Source organism: Fopius arisanus, unplaced genomic scaffold (genome assembly GCF_000806365.1).
Source record: "Fopius arisanus strain USDA-PBARC FA_bdor unplaced genomic scaffold, ASM80636v1 scaffold00127, whole genome shotgun sequence".
NCBI classification, from domain to species: domain Eukaryota; kingdom Metazoa; phylum Arthropoda; class Insecta; order Hymenoptera; family Braconidae; genus Fopius; species Fopius arisanus.
Window position 1 is genome coordinate 139,549 of NW_011887866.1, and position 16,058 is coordinate 155,606.

A 16,058-nucleotide genomic window follows, 5' to 3' on the forward strand; every position below is an offset into this window, starting at 1 on the left:
AAGAAAACATTTATTTTCCACCCGATAAAATTTATTCGTTGAGAAATCATTGAAACTTGTAAAGTGAAGAATTCCTAGGATTTAGAGAGTGAAGGTGAATTATTTTTGGAGCTTTTTCTTTCTGTCACTTGTCCTGTACATAAAATACTTGAGAGCCTCGAGGTTATTTAAAGTGTTGAAGTATTTTTTTTTTCTCATAAGTTTTATTTTTTTTTTCTAACTTCATTTTGTGATATTTCAATTGTTTAAAAACGATTATTTACGTTTGCCCTTGAATTTAGATTTTACACGTTTGCGTACACCGGATGATTGTTCAGTGTCATCATCGTCGTCGGCATTCTGTCCTTTCTTACGTTTGCCTGATTTTTTTGCATCTTCCATGTCCTTCATCTCCTGTGAATGAAAAATGATTTTAGATTAATATTTGACGTAGTGAATAAGAAGTAAATAAATGACATTTTCAAGAGATTAATGACCATTTTCACTATCCTCTGGGCCTCTGCCACTCGTTCCTGCAGCAACATCACCTCCTCCTCCTCAGTATTGTAAAGGGGAAGAGTTTTCGATATCAATTGCTCGATTCTCTGGTACAACTCCACGTCGTATTGAGTTACAAATGTTATAGAACGTCCTGAACGTCCTGCACGCGCTGTCCTCCCAACCCTGTGAATATAATCCTTGCTGTGTGTGGGAATATCGAAATTTATCACCACATCCACGTGGGGAATGTCCAGACCTCTGAAATATCGCAGGTAAAAATTTATTCTCACCTTTCCGAATTTTCTTATCATTTTTAAAAATTAATTCAATCATTTTCATTCCAAATAAATATAGGAAATTGTATTTTTTTTTTCATTTTCACCTGCTGGCAACATCGGTAGATATCAGAATAGATCTATTCTTCGCTTTGAATTTTGTCAGGGCAGCCAATCTTTTATTCTGCGTCATCTGCCCATGCAGTGGAACAGCCATAAATCCCAGATTACGAAGCAGTAGTGCTGTACGTACAGTATTATTGCAAGTGCCACAGAAAATCATGAAGCTGTTACCTGCGAGCTCATTCAGTATATGAACGAGATAAACGTCCTGAAAAAATTCTAAAATTGTATATCTTATGACTAAAACTAGCAATAAAAAATCAAATGATTAATGAATTATTAATTGAATCAAAGAAAAATCTCACTTTGAATTTGGTGGGTATAAAAATGTAGTACTGCTGCAATTTATCAACAGTCTGATACTTCGTTGAGACCTCGACCTTGACAGGATTCCTGAGGGAGGCCCTCTGAAGTTTCTGCACCTTCTTCGTCATTGTGGCTGAAAAGAGAAGTGTCCTGCGTTCTCTAGGAATAACTCGTAATATTTTATCGACCTCGACCTCGAAATCCATATTGAGAATTCGGTCAGCCTCGTCCATCACGAGGAATTTGAGAGATCGTAAATTGAAGCCCTTCGTATTTTCTAGATGATCAACCAGTCGACCTGGTGTGGCTATCAGGATGTGGGGCTTTTTCGCGAGAATCAAAGATTGTGACATCATGTCCATTCCACCAACAATAACAGCGCATTTGACACCGATGCTGGAGCCCAGGGCCTCGAATTGTTCTGCAATCTGAAATGCCAGTTCTCTGGTAGGCGTCAGAATCAGGGCAAAGTACCTCTGAGGATTCTCCAGGAGTGCCTGGAGAATCGGAAGAGCAAAAGCTGCAGTCTTTCCAGAACCAGTCTCTGCGAGGCCAATGACATCCTTTCCTTGAAGGGTCTGGGGGATCGCCTCCCTCTGGATCTTCGTCGGGGCTTTCCACTTGAGCTCCTGACAGGCCTGACACAGTGAGTCAACAATACCCTGGGGAAAATTTCAGTGTCTCAATATTTTTTCTATGATTTCGAATAATTTCATGAGTCTTACCAGGTCCTTCCAGGTTACTTCCTTTTCCTCATCCTCTTCGATAGCTTCTGGACTCTCTGAATCACTTTTCTCACTCATTTTTTCACTCCAACACGTGTGAATTGACCACAACAATATTTTAACCTTAATTTTTTGTCACTCCTCTCTCGGTCGGCATTACAGATTTCTCCAGACAGTAAAAAAAAAATTCAAAAACTCTTCCAAATTTTTTTTTTCACATTCCAGTGATTTTCCCCAAAATATAGAATATAATTACCAATTATCTTCTCATAGGAATTTATTTATGCACCGTAATTATAAAAAAATTGAAATTTACCGCCAAATATTGAATTAAAATAATAGTTTCATAATTTTTTATTGTTTGTGTAAAAAAATGGGATGTTACAAGAAGTATTTGAAGTAATTGTAATGCTATGAAAATCGAAAAACATGAATTAGAGGGTCCCCCCACCCTCAGAGTGGCACATGCGTGCACAGGGTGAGTTCCCGCGCAAGTTCAAATACTCAATCCTATCGCATGCAATATTCTCGTAACATTCCGCCAATATTCTCGATACCGACGAAGAAGGTAGGACTCACCATTCCCTCGACGACATTCTCGACGAGAAAAAAAAAACTCGAAAGATATTCCATCAATGGGAGAGGAATAATTGAATGAACTTTACCGTAAAAAGGGACAAACGTCTTGCCAATAAACAAAAGGATGGATTCGAAAAAGGAAATGCAAAGGGAAAGGCTGTCAGAGCCGAAGCAACAAGCAACAACAATCATCCACAGCTACTCAATTGAAGAGGGACAACCACCTGGGGGACTCACCAACGGGTACATCGGGGGGGTAATCGTTGGTACGTAAATGCCGCATACCGTGAACCAACCTAAAGGTCAATTAGAGTCCCAAGGTTTACATAACCACGAGCCGAAAGGTTGTCTCATCTGCAATGTGCCAGGATTATTTTTTTTTCAAATGATTTTTGAAATAACGAGAAAAATCATTTTGAGAATAATTACACGCAAATTCACTCGCCAGTCATTTCTGACACGCCGATGAGGCAAATGATAATTGGCGGTTGTAATCCGGCCATTTGATAAATCACCGATTGAAAAAAAAAAAATACTTAAATTAACAAGGTCGTAAATCCCGGATGTTTTGAGGCGGTGGAATTGACGGGTGGAAATGACGGGTCTAAATGTGCGAGGAAGTGGTGGACAAGGCCACGGACAGGGTGAATGGGTCGGCAATTCGAATGGGTAAAAATTTCCCCACCACCGAGAAATTATTAAATCACCAGGTATGACCGAAGGGTCGTAAATCGGATTCGCGTCACGTGTGTGGAATGTTTCTTTTTCTCCACGTGTCACCCCTCTCGATGAAGATGATATATCAAACCAGTTTTCTAAAAAAAAAAAAATATGCACATTTTTACATAAATGTCGCATCAAATACCACTGGAAATTTTCACAAATGCCTCATGATTTCGCCGATATAATTCACCGTCGAACAATGTAACTTCATTTATCCAGTGAAGAATTTGTTCTATGGAAAAGAAAAAAGATTCACCATGATAATGCACCATAATCTGAGAGACCCGTAATAAACCCACGAGTACTCTTCTCGGTGGGTTATTAAATATGCGATTATGCAAGCACGAAAATGTTGGAAGAACGTGGATTATTATGACACATAAAAGCAAGTTTATTTAACATACACCACCTAGAATTCCCTAGCTGTTGCACTGAGATAAAACTTTATAAATTAATAAAAAAATAAAATACATTAATCTTTCTGAAACTGACAAATGAAACAATTAATTACTCGAAAATACATACGATTGCACATGCTAAATATTGAATTGAATAAAATGTTTATATATATATATATATTATGAGGAATTATTAATTAGGTTTTTTAGGTTTTTAATTGTTCATTTAATATGAATAAGAGTCTCTCATCGGAAAAAAAAGATGAGTATTAAAAAAAAATGTTCTCTCGTAGATTATCCACCCGTCCACCTTTGACCATTAAGTCATCTGTGATGCGTTCCACCCATGAGAATATGCTAATCACTTCATTAGTATTTATCCAATTAGAAATTGTCCCCGAGTGATGCATTACTCACTTGCCATTTTACCTTTCTAAAGACAATGAAATGGCCGAGTGCAATTGCATTCTGGGATTGCTTCTGCATTTTTCTTACGTTTCACTCTTCATTTTTCGAACCGCAATATTCAATAGATAAAAAATAAAAAAATTCATCAGCAATATCCTGAGACTTAATTATTATTTTTCCATAAACGAAGGAAACTGGAGAGAATTTCGATAATTATAATAATTCATGTAATATAATTACATTTTTATATTATTTAATTTAATTGTACGAAAATTTTAATTAAATCGTAATGATTTTAATGATTTAATTGCGATAAATTTGGAATGAGTTGAATCGTTGGGAGAGGAATAATTTCTTTTATCGGAATTCCTTCAGGGAAAATTGATGAAATAATGGCGGATTATTGCGTACGTTGTTAATGATTAATCGGGCATATCCGGATGGATCAGCATCATGTACCGATGGATAATGGTAATGGTGGGTAACGTGACCTAGACATTGCTGTTTGCGATGTTAAACACAGTGTATGCTTGATTACGTATTGCCTGTTTCATCTCCGAAGGTAAGTTGAAGATGTCCTTACATATAATGCGAAAAAAATACATCATACGTCGATTGGTACTTTGAAATTATTTTTATTATCCTCCATTAACATCGGAATATTAAAATATTTATGGATTACTGGGGGTGAAAAATTCCCACGTGATTTTTTCTCCCTCTTCATGTTTTTTTTTATCATTTATATATGAAAAATCGTGGAGGTGATTAATTGGGGTAAATGTATCGTTTTTGAATTTTTTTTTACGAATCTTTAGTAATTTTTTTAATTTTATTGATCCGTTGGTGCAAATTATCCAATAATATTAAATCATTATTAACATGACATTTTCCAATTGTGTAATAATTCCCAAAATGTCATGATCGGTAATAATTTCTCCTGCGTTTTTTCTAAACTTGTAAAATGTAGTTTTAACCGGTATCAAAAATGGAGTTCCAAATTCGACATCCGAATTTGGCAGGAATCAAAAAAATTGGCGCGATCTTCTGAAATTTGAATAAATGTTCATTAAATGGAGGAAAAAATGTAGTGCCGATCGGTTAGACGAAAAAAAAAATGGATTCACCCGAAGATGAAAAAAGGGGCGATGCGATTCGATGGGATATGTGATATTTCGGTATTTCCCGGAGAAGATGGTGGAAATATCTGATCGAACGAGGTGTAACCGCGTATGATGGATTTGACTTGAAGTGGAAATAAACGGGTACTTTGAAATTAAGAATATGAAAAATGTGAAAAAAAGAAAAAAATGAGATGCACGCAGATGCATCAGCAGCAATAGCAGGGATGACCCCTTTCACTGTACTGTGTTGCTGACACACTGGAGGCCCCCGTGTATATAAAGAGCCTCGCCTCATGACCAGGAGACACAAGTACCCATCTCATCTTCCTCTCAATCTCTTTGGTGGAGTACGATCAAGTGACATATTATGTATACGTTAAAGGTAAGTGGATAATCAAGAGTGGAAAAGAAAAAAAATAAATCAATGATGATCATCATCATCAACTCATCAATTCATCAACTCATCAACTCATCGAATCATCGATTTCTCCAAGAGGCACCACCCAGACCATCCAATGATTACCTCATCACCTGATCAATCGATTTTCCCCGATTTTTCTCCATTATTTTTTCAATTTCCAATGTTTTTCATGAATTTGACACCCTCCAGGCCCTAATACTGGTCGCGATATGTGCGACGGCAACCTGGGGAGCTCCCCAACGAGGCGGTGGAGGTGGTGGTGGTGCTGACAAAGACGCTGTCATCACGTCGCAGACACTGGAAGTGAATTTTGACGGGAATTACGTAAACAAGTGAGTAAAAAGTCGTATGAAAGGTCATCCGAGAGTTATGAAGTGAATTTATGTTCAGCTTTGAGACGAGCAATGGGATAAGCCACCAGGAGACTGGACAGCCCAAGCAGATCGAGGGTGAAACGCCGGTGGTGTCACAGGGCTCGGACACCTACACAAACCCAGAGGGTCAGCAGATCAATTTAGTGTGGACTGCTGATGAGAATGGATTCCAGGCATCTGGTGCCCATCTTCCAACAGCACCACCTATTCCCAAGGAGATTCAGGCCGCTCTTGAGTATAATGCTGCACACCCTGAGGAAGACGATGGCGGCCAGCCCAACAGACCACCACAGAGAGGTTCAAGACATATATTATGAGGGATTTATCTCGGTATCTGGGGGTTGTACGGGCAAATGTCAAAAAATTTTTTTTTTGCAGAATTTAATAAGCTGGAAAAAAGCTCTTCAACGTTTTTTTCGTAAATTAATAGTTTTCGGGATATATTGATAATTTGAAAAGTTGGATTTTTCATATATTTTTAACGCTTGATTTTTTTTGGTGAAATTTGTGTGGGGGTGAAATAATTAATAATTTTTAATTTGTCTTCAGGTTAATCAGCTCCGGCGACACCTAAACTAATCGATCGTGTTGACCTTACCAAAAGAATAAGCCGGCCTGTGTTATATGGATAAAATCGACCTGACCCGCACCTTAAAAATCCAACGATTTTGTTAATTGAATAAAAGAAAAGAATGAATATCGCAATGGAGCGACAGATTTTCAACATGAAAACTGGAAAAATTTCTGAGGCTTTTCGAATGCCAATAGATTTGGGGGATTGGAGGGGCTTCGGCGAGGAGAGGGTGAGACTTCTCCTCGGGGAAACCGCCGAGAATCGCCATTTGTCGCTTTGTGATTTCTTATATTTTTAATATATTACCTGATATCTATATATAACATATTTTTGTGTAAATAAAGTATCTCAACGATGAAAACCTGTTTTCATAATTTTTCCCCGATATTCCCTCATTTTTTGCAAAAAAAAAAAAATTTATAAAAACGAGGGTCCGAGAAAAATGCCGAGTTGACTCGATTATCTCTGGATCTGCAGAAGATAACGTATTTTTCGATAAGATCTTTTCTCTAGAGCGGAATGAGAGCTACAAAAAATATTTAAACAATCGTTCAGCTATCTCTCTCGGTTTCGGAGATATTCATTGGCAACGTGGGGATTAATCGAGATGCTCTTTAGATCTTGACTATTTGTCATTATTTATTGTTTTTATGATTTTTTTTTAATGGAATAAGCGTGTGTCTGGATGAGTCATCATTCGAGTATGACCATTCTTGGCATTCTGAACTATTTACCCTTGAGGTGAAGATGGTAATGCCGACCCTGTCAATGCCGCATGGGGAATGCGTGTTATGATCTCCACGCGAAGACGCGGAGGAAAATTTCTAGTTATATTTACTCCGGGGATTAGTAATCATGTGCTGTATTAGGTCTCAACAAATTTTCCCATCGAAATCAATCGATGGTTTATTTTATTTATATTCCCGTAATAGATCATACGAAAAATTTGAAACCTAATAAAATACGGGAATTTACAAATGATTGTTTTTTTTTTATTTAAAAAATGTTTGAATTTCGATTCCCCAAAAGGTGCCCGATTTTCCGCCATTTTAATTTCTAAATAATATAGAGAGATGTTGCTCACAGACGATAAGAAAATTTTCATACTCGCAAAAAAACATTTTTTTTTAAAAATCAAACCCAGGATCGCCGAGACTCCCAACACCCCCCCAAAAAAACCAAAAAATGTAATTCATTGCATAAAATATATTTTACCATTTTTCATAATAAAATTAGTACAATAACAATTATAGTATGCATAACGCACATAAAAGTGCGTGCATTTACAACAATAACAATAAATATAGAGGTGGGACAGGCAACAACAGAACGACAATCAAAAAATAAAAAAAACACCGAGGACATCATCCCCTGGAGACGCGAGAGACGCACCTCTCCAGGGTGATGATCGATGATTACTGATCATCCTTGGAGGGATGAGCTTCGATCCACTCGAGTGCTTTTTTGATGAGCTCTGGAATAGGTGGTGGTGTGGGGAGATGTGCGCCTTCAGGTTTAAAGCCTTCCTCGTTGGCCGTGTACTTGAGTGAAATATCCTGTCCATCCGTAGACTTGTACGACGACGAGCCCCTCACCTGGAGAGCAGCATCATCCCCCTGTCCACTGAGACTACCCTCTTCCTCAGCCTTTATCCCATTGGCTGACTCCCACGACCACTTGTAAGACCCATCAGGATTGGGCCCATCCTGGCTTTGACTGACGATAGCTATCGGTGCATCAGCAGCCGCACATACAGTCACCACCGCCGCAAACACAATAATCTGCACACACAAAATTATCATCTCCATGATTATCCATTGGTCCCGGTGCACCACTTCATTTCCACCAACATTTTATCAACAATTTTATCAATAATTAATAAATAATGGCAATCTGCCTCAACTCCAACGCCCAAAACTACTTAAACCAGGAATAACTCAGGATCTAACGGAGAAAACGAAATCATTATCATAACCATTCCTCTCCGTCAACTCAATCCCTACAAAAAAGATAATAACTAAAAAATCGATATCACCCGTAATTTCCCAGATATTCACCAAAAACTGATCATCACTAACAGCAAAAACAATGAAACAATTCAAATGGACTTACCGATCTTCCGTGAATATCCCGAGATATAACAGAGATACCGATTTTTTCATTATCACCTTTTTTCTCGAGCCGATGAAGATCTCGATAAAAGATGGAGTAAAAAAATGGATAATTCCTGATACATTCCGAGATATCCAGGGAAAATGAAGTCAACCGGTTAATTGAACAATTAGACTCTTACCACCGATGTCCTCATGCTTGTAGCAGCTTTAATCTCAAATGCTGGAGTGTTTATCGTGTACCCGGTACCCGTGGCATATATACCCCCAGGATTCCACCACAAATGCACAAAAACATGCGAATACCCATTACCTGTCCCATGCGACAAACGATTCTACATATCAATGTTTAAACAACAAATACATTTAAATAATTCCAATATACGTACATGCAGTTCTAGCCGAGAGCCTCCACCACCACCACCAGAAGCTACCATACGAAATACATCATGAATCTATCCGAGTAGGGATTCACAAGGCGTCCTTTTTCACTCTTTATTCCTCTTCGTTTAAACATTTGAAAAAAAAAAACAAGAGATCACCGTGTCGCCGATGTGGCGGCTCTACCATGTGTATAAAACGTTAAATGTCATCGGGTCCCCAGCAGAAGCAGCACCAAGGAGTTGGCGACGTTTAAGGACGCTTACTCAATTGTCATAATTTCCTTTAACCGCTTTCACGCTAACAACAATTCCGATTATTTTTTTATCCCATTCCTCGACCGATTGAAAGATTGAGAAAAAAAGTGCCACTTGATTTGTGTCCAATTCATCACAGGAAATATCAATATTTCGTCATTACTCCGTCGACTTATCCTTGCGCAAATGAAAGATGACAATTATCTTCAATCACTTATTTAATGTAATTTACGTTGCGCTCCTTGTACTTGGATGGCCGACTATTATTTCTGTCATACCCAAGGTGGTGACCTTCTCATTAAAAAATATGTCTCCACGTTCCATCAATTCATCGATCAATATATCAATTAATGCTTTCAACGTAATACCAATTGCATTCATCATCCGTTAAATCGCTTTTCTCTCATGTTTGTGCGGATTTTATGTGTCAAGGTCGCCGATTCTTTGAGTATCTTCTTCTTTGAAAGGTTCGGAGGCGTATTATCTACTGAAAAAATTCCTATAAACCCTATATTAATTAAGGAGACAGTAATAATGACCCAGTGACGAATAATCCAGTTGGTAAGACCAATCTAGAAGAAATTTCGAAATTTCAAATTTTTTTTGGAAAATTATCGATGAGATTTGAATATTCATTGAAATATCAATTATTTTCGCTTAATTGGATCGTTAATTACTGGTCCAATGGCGGAGTTATTCATTATCCTATCCGAATAATTTTCGATTTAAATTCTTATATAAGAGAACTTTCCACGAGGAAAAAAATAATTTTCCGAAGGATTCACATGATAATTTTCCACTCAATTAATGATCATAAATAATGAGGAGGATAAAAAAAAGAGATGACTTCAAGTTGGTAAATGTCTCTTTATGTACTGATAAAGATATGTATCAGGCGTTAAATAACATGAACACAGGGTCTTGCAGGTAGGCAAGAAAAATAATATGTGCAGCTTGAGCAATTGTCGATATTGTTGTGTATCTAATGTGAATTGTTACTGTAGTTTATCTTCCTCTGGGTGTGCGGCGATCCACTCGAGGGCCTTGAGGATGGCTTCTGGTACAGCTGGTGCGACCGGTAGGTGTGCACCCTCGGGTTGGAAGCCATTCTCACCGGCTGTGTAGGTCACCTGGATGAGATTGCCGTTTTCGTCGGGATAGGTGTAGCTACCGTGAACGGTATTTGCCTCTTTGTACTCGCTGTCGGGATTGGACGACGGCTGCTGGGAGCCCTGCTCCTGGACATTTATTCCGTTTGACGTTTCGTAGCTGTAGGAGTACGAGCCGTCCGGATTTGGTCCGTCCTGGCTCTGTCTCACGATTACTATCGGAGGAGGAGTTGAGTTGTCACCTGCTGGAGCTGATGAGGCCATCGCCACCAACACTCCCATCACCATCAGTTTCTACAATATTTCAAATTTATTTTTCCATTATTTCCACATAATTCGTAATTGAAAAATTCAATAATCGACAAATTGAATGAAAAAATTTCTTCAACCAATTTAATCGCTTCCATAATAAAGAAATAATAGTCATGTACTCCAATATTTATCGGGTATTAATGCCAAATTTAGTACGTGGGGGAGGGTTTATTGATTCGCGCAATAATCATTCCGCGGAGAATGAAATATAATCCGATGATTTATTAAAAAAAAATTTATCTTGAAAACAGGTTCCAGTACTCAATTACGGAAACATTTGAAAATAATTTAGTGAATACGCAAGATTGAGTGGTGGATAATGATCTCGGAATTTCCATACTCACCGCTGCGAGGATCATGGTATCCAAATAAATGTTGATTGCAATGTTAGTATGAACACGATTATTGTCGGACTGATTTTTCGGTGGTACCACCGGGCTTTTATACCCGATGCCAAAAGTTAGATGTGGAAGTGTTGGGTTGTGCAGCATCCCGTACACACAGACCATCTCCCTCTTTTCGATTAGATCAGTGTATATGTCAGTGGCCAGATGATTTCGTCAATGCCCATGGGTGTATGGGTGCCTATGACCACAGGTGGGGAATTGGGCGTAATTTTTCAACTCATTCCACAGAATTTAAACTTCTATTTGGATTTGTATAGTCCCCCGACACTCCACCGCTCCCATTTACAATTATTGAAAAAAAAAAAAATAGCCAATGATTGCACAGGAATAAAAAAAAATCAATCATGCTCGTGGCTCGTATCGTTTTTTTTTAATAATTCCATGATTTCTGGATTTTTTTTTTGGATTTATTTAATGTATAATCTCGCTGACAGAAACTGCACAGGAATTTCTGAATGAATATATTGATCTTTGCAAATGGAAAATGAAGAGGATAAAATCACGGGATTTTTTTTTCTCTCAATAGGTATTTTTTCTCCCGCATTTAGTGGCAATGGTTTCATCTATTGACAATTCGTGTGAAATTTCGTCATCGATTTATATCATCCCAAACAGGTTTCTCGTATTACAAACACTCTAGCATATTTATCCCCGATCAGACGAACGTTCATTATAAAAGCAAATTTTTTTTTTCAATCCGTTGTCTCGAGTCCTTTGAGACAAATTTCTCCCCATGACGAATTCATCGAGAAAATGGACACGCCTCATTACAATTTAATAATCGAGTAATGAGTAATTTATTCCCGACGTAAATACCCGGGAACAATAAATTATGAACTCCAGACGAAGTGAATTCTGACGTTTCACTCGTGATTGACATTTCAGGGAAATTAATTGTCCCGTAATCACTCAATGACTTTCTAATTACATCCTACATTTCTTCAAATACTAGTCACTACTTGAAGCATCAGATTCCAAGGACAAAGCCATTGCTGCAAGCAATAGATTCTCAAGAACTAATCATGGGCTACCAAAAAAAAAAGAATTAGTTTCGTCAATGCGTAGATCATTATATCGATGACTACATGTGTTACATGTGATCAACTGGCAAAGGTCAGCGGATTGAAATATCATCTGAACAAATTTAAACAACTGGGGAATGAATTTTCCTGAAATTTCCATTTTTTATATTATTATTTGGGATGAATATATTTTTGGTGAGGTCTGAGTGCGGGTGAATTGGATGAACATTGAATCATCGAAAGATAATGACAATAGCCAAGGCAATTGGTGGAGTTAAACTCATATTGCGGAACATTCGCCTGCAGCGACGTACCCCAGCTTCCACAGGGCATCAAAGAGTAAAAGATTCCTCAAAGTCATCTCGCCAACGCAAACGCAACAGATGATATTATTGTATATTATTCGCCCGGAGAGCATCTGCCGCGTGAAAGTAAAAATCTTCGTTTGTTGTATTTGGGTTATAGCCATTGGTATGACCTCCGCAAGCCAGATGTACACCATGGAAAATAAAAAATTGCCATGGATAATTCAATGATGTTTGCCAAAATATATTGCACGATCCTTCATCCTCATTACAATAATTATCCACTTGAAAAATTCAAAGACCAGGGAGCGCTTCTTATTATTATTATTTAAACATCTTCTCCCTCTTTATTATTACAATATTCATAATATCCTGTTATTTGCGCTGTTAAAAATGGGTATTATGATGGCTGAAAAATTTTACGGATAATATTCATTGGGCATTACGACTTTCGCTCTCGTAATTACACGCTGCGAATTAATTATTCAATCAATTATTATTAGAAGTCAAGTAGACGTGAAAGAATCAAATTCATTTTTCGAGGTGAATTACAATTGAAATAAAAAATTTCCATTCATTCTTTGAAACAAATTTATTCATTCAATTTTTTTCTGAAAATCCAATAATTAAAAAAAATATCAATAAATAAATAAGATTGAAAATAAAATTCAGGGATAATATTCTGTTGATATTGTAACCATTGGGTAATGTGTCACTGGAAGTCTCGATGTTATCAGTTCATATTTAATATTATTACTTAAAAAAAAATTAGTAAATACGAGTTGGGAGTCGATGAAATTTATGTACAGGTGAAAAATCATCAATTTGATAGGGTGACCCTGACTGACCAGTTCTGTCGTGATTACGAGGTTCAACGGGTGTTATAAAAAGATGAGACTCCAGTGAATCCTGGCCATACCTGGCCATCACATCGCCACCATCGGCACTCACATCATTGCGTAACAGATCATTCCAGTTATACTTTCTTCATTTTATCATCACAAGAGACTGAAAATCAATCTCTCAATGATTTTTTTCCCAAATTCCCACGCTCCCACCCATTTTTTTCCATTCGATTCGCCATCCACCATTTCAAAAAATCATTTCGTATTTTAATTTTATGGCGCGTTTATTGATTCCCCATTTTAAAATTTCCTGTTTTTATTTTTTAGTCGATGAATTTTATGGTAAATTGAATATTAGAATTCTCAATCTGAAATATGGAAATTTATTGAGGGTATTTCGAGGATGGGAGATGCCGATCGTGTGTTTTCGGTTGATAATTTGCGCGTATGAAATAAGAGACGCAAGTGAAGATGCGCAAATACTTCAAGGAGAGCGAGACTGGGAAAAATTTAGTAATAACGACGACCCCAACCTGATTCAAAAGTTTATAATCGTTCGAAGAGTTGAGGAAAAAAAAAATGGACATATCGCGCGGTCAATGCACAGTCGATTCATCACTGGAAATACCTGTCATTAAATCGGTTTGCGGTATTTCCAGCTGGAGTCGTTATCTCACTGATTCGTTTTTTAAATTCTCTTTTTTTTCGATGATGACACCTCTGAATGAAAATAGGCGCCGCCTGGAAACCGATCTGTCAAAATGGTGGGCGATTTTCTGCATATTCATACCTCCATGTACCGATTGTTGCGTAATTATTTCGCTTCCTATTGTACCCCATGCGTATTGTCTTGCGTAATAAGTGGGGGATGACAGGCAATTTCAAACCTTTTGCAAACAGTCCTTTTTAAAAGTGAATTGAGTAAATTATTTACAAGCCAAGTGACAAGCCGATTTCATAATTTTCCTGCAAAATCGATTTATCTGGAAACCAATGGATTTCCGAGTAAAACCCCAATGAACTTTTTTCTGGGTAATTAAATCCCCGAGAAAATCGGCCTTTTGACATTTTCCCCTAAAATCCCTAATAACCGATATTAATGTCAATTTATGAAGCAATCCAGTATTGCGAGGCCACCACCGACAGAACAACAACCGCAAAAACTCTTCCACATTTATTTAATTACAAAAATCAATAAATACATAATCTAAACTATAATTTCTTCTGATTTCTGAATTTGGATTCCTTGACATTGTCTTTAGGATTTAGTGACCTGTTATCAGCATTACGTGCCTCAGCATTATCATAATCAGGTTCCTCAGTGGTGGGTTGTTTAGCGATCCACTCAAGTGCTCTCTGAATAGCCGGAGGTATGGGTGGTGGTGTTGGCAAATGAGAGCCCGATACCTGGGTTCCAAATTCATCAGCAGTCCAACTGAGAGAAATGGGTGTACCATCAGGTGCATTATACTGAACCGATCCCTGAATGAGCTGAGCCTCATCAGGAGTCCCCTGATACTTCCTAGTGCCGATTTCCTGTTGCAATATTCCACCCTCAGTCTCATAAGCAACAGCATAAGTACCGAGAGTCCCAGTGAAATTCTTCGACTCGCTCTTCAACTTCTCCGGCTCCCGGAAGTACAAGTCCTGGCCAGTGGCAATACCCACGACAAGAGCAATAATCTAAAATAATTTCAGGTGGAGATAACTCCTGGTGATGAGGTTGTAACAATTGTACTTACTATAGTTCTCATCGTGATCGGTGAATAATTCGTTTGGATTAATGCAAATGCGATGGGAAAGTGCAACCCATATAAAAATATCACTGTGATGGTTGTCGGAGTGAAGTTCGCGAGCAACTCCTAGCCGGCGAGGATACAGCCGACCTTTATACCTGCGCCAACGCTCCAGACTCTAGCCTTTTACATAACCCGGGAAAGTACTATCTATTTCGGCTGTATATGTGGTATATAGAATACATACCCCAGTCGTCATCAGTCATCCCTCTTCCCTCCATTTATTCAACTTTAATAAATCTTAAAATTTTCATCACCAATAAACAATTCGTTACAACCTTTTTTTAGCAGTATTTGTTAATAAATCATTTAAACATTGGGCTTAATTTATTGAAGTTCATTTTTGTTAATATAATTTTATAGAAGCAACGATTATTTATTGTTACAACAAATGGCTTCAACACAGTGGAATAATTTTTTTTTTCTCAGTGCACCACTTGACTGGCAATTCAATCCCTCGTCACGTGGGTGCACCTTAATTAATAGAACTATTGATTATTGTAGACTCAATCGATATATTCACCGAGAAATGTCGAACGTGTATTATCCTATTAACTCCGTGGGAATTGAACGACTCTGATGGAAATGTAAAAGCCTTGGCCCATGATCCCAGTTCTATCGAGACTCCAGTCGGAGATAACACCATCAATCCTCAATACGATTCTGTTTACCTCACAAATATATTATATTCTATGGGGAATATATTATTATAGAGGCGCAACTCCGTGCATCGGCCTATCTATGGGATTTCCTTCAACATAAATTAATTTTCCGAGATTTTTATATTGATATTCATTTGGAATTGAATATTAAGAAAGGCAAATTAAATAATGAATATCGAAATTAATCCGATATATCGATATATTAAATATTTGTCGATTCGAAAAAATGAAGAAATCCTGAGATTCTGAGGATATTGTGTTCATATTTCCGGGACAACAATAAATATGTTTACATTATTATTATAAAATTATATTCATTATTAATTATTATAATTAATATCATT

At 37.5% G+C, this 16,058-nt stretch overlaps 5 protein-coding genes across 5 annotated transcripts; 1 reads left to right on the forward strand and 4 right to left on the reverse strand.

Moving 5' to 3' along the window:
- Positions 1-87: 87 nt before the first annotated feature.
- pths (porthos) lies at positions 88-2,058 on the reverse strand. The gene is made up of 5 exons (XM_011313698.1): positions 1,910-2,058; positions 1,184-1,846; positions 863-1,086; positions 477-738; positions 88-393 (listed from the first exon to the last, which is right to left on the reverse strand). The coding sequence occupies exons 1-5, from the start codon at positions 1,985-1,987 to the stop codon at positions 256-258; spliced, it is 1,365 nt and encodes a 454-aa protein (XP_011312000.1). The 5' UTR covers positions 1,988-2,058; the 3' UTR covers positions 88-255.
- Positions 2,059-5,409: 3,351 nt separating this feature from the next.
- On the forward strand, positions 5,410-6,868 carry LOC105271889 (endocuticle structural glycoprotein SgAbd-3). Its single transcript, XM_011313699.1, has 4 exons — positions 5,410-5,520; positions 5,749-5,891; positions 5,950-6,230; positions 6,483-6,868. The coding sequence occupies exons 1-4, from the start codon at positions 5,506-5,508 to the stop codon at positions 6,485-6,487; spliced, it is 444 nt and encodes a 147-aa protein (XP_011312001.1). The 5' UTR covers positions 5,410-5,505; the 3' UTR covers positions 6,488-6,868.
- An 827-nt stretch (positions 6,869-7,695) lies between these two features.
- Positions 7,696-8,908, reverse strand: LOC105271890 (endocuticle structural glycoprotein SgAbd-8). The gene is made up of 2 exons (XM_011313700.1): positions 8,801-8,908; positions 7,696-8,288 (listed from the first exon to the last, which is right to left on the reverse strand). The coding sequence occupies exons 1-2, from the start codon at positions 8,813-8,815 to the stop codon at positions 7,923-7,925; spliced, it is 381 nt and encodes a 126-aa protein (XP_011312002.1). The 5' UTR covers positions 8,816-8,908; the 3' UTR covers positions 7,696-7,922.
- Positions 8,909-10,103: 1,195 nt separating this feature from the next.
- On the reverse strand, positions 10,104-11,087 carry LOC105271891 (cuticle protein CP14.6). Its single transcript, XM_011313701.1, has 2 exons — positions 11,022-11,087; positions 10,104-10,659 (listed from the first exon to the last, which is right to left on the reverse strand). The coding sequence occupies exons 1-2, from the start codon at positions 11,034-11,036 to the stop codon at positions 10,252-10,254; spliced, it is 423 nt and encodes a 140-aa protein (XP_011312003.1). The 5' UTR covers positions 11,037-11,087; the 3' UTR covers positions 10,104-10,251.
- Positions 11,088-14,417: 3,330 nt separating this feature from the next.
- On the reverse strand, positions 14,418-15,134 carry LOC105271892 (endocuticle structural glycoprotein SgAbd-2). The gene is made up of 2 exons (XM_011313702.1): positions 14,999-15,134; positions 14,418-14,939 (listed from the first exon to the last, which is right to left on the reverse strand). The coding sequence occupies exons 1-2, from the start codon at positions 15,008-15,010 to the stop codon at positions 14,469-14,471; spliced, it is 483 nt and encodes a 160-aa protein (XP_011312004.1). The 5' UTR covers positions 15,011-15,134; the 3' UTR covers positions 14,418-14,468.
- Between the last annotated feature and the right edge of the window lie 924 nt (positions 15,135-16,058).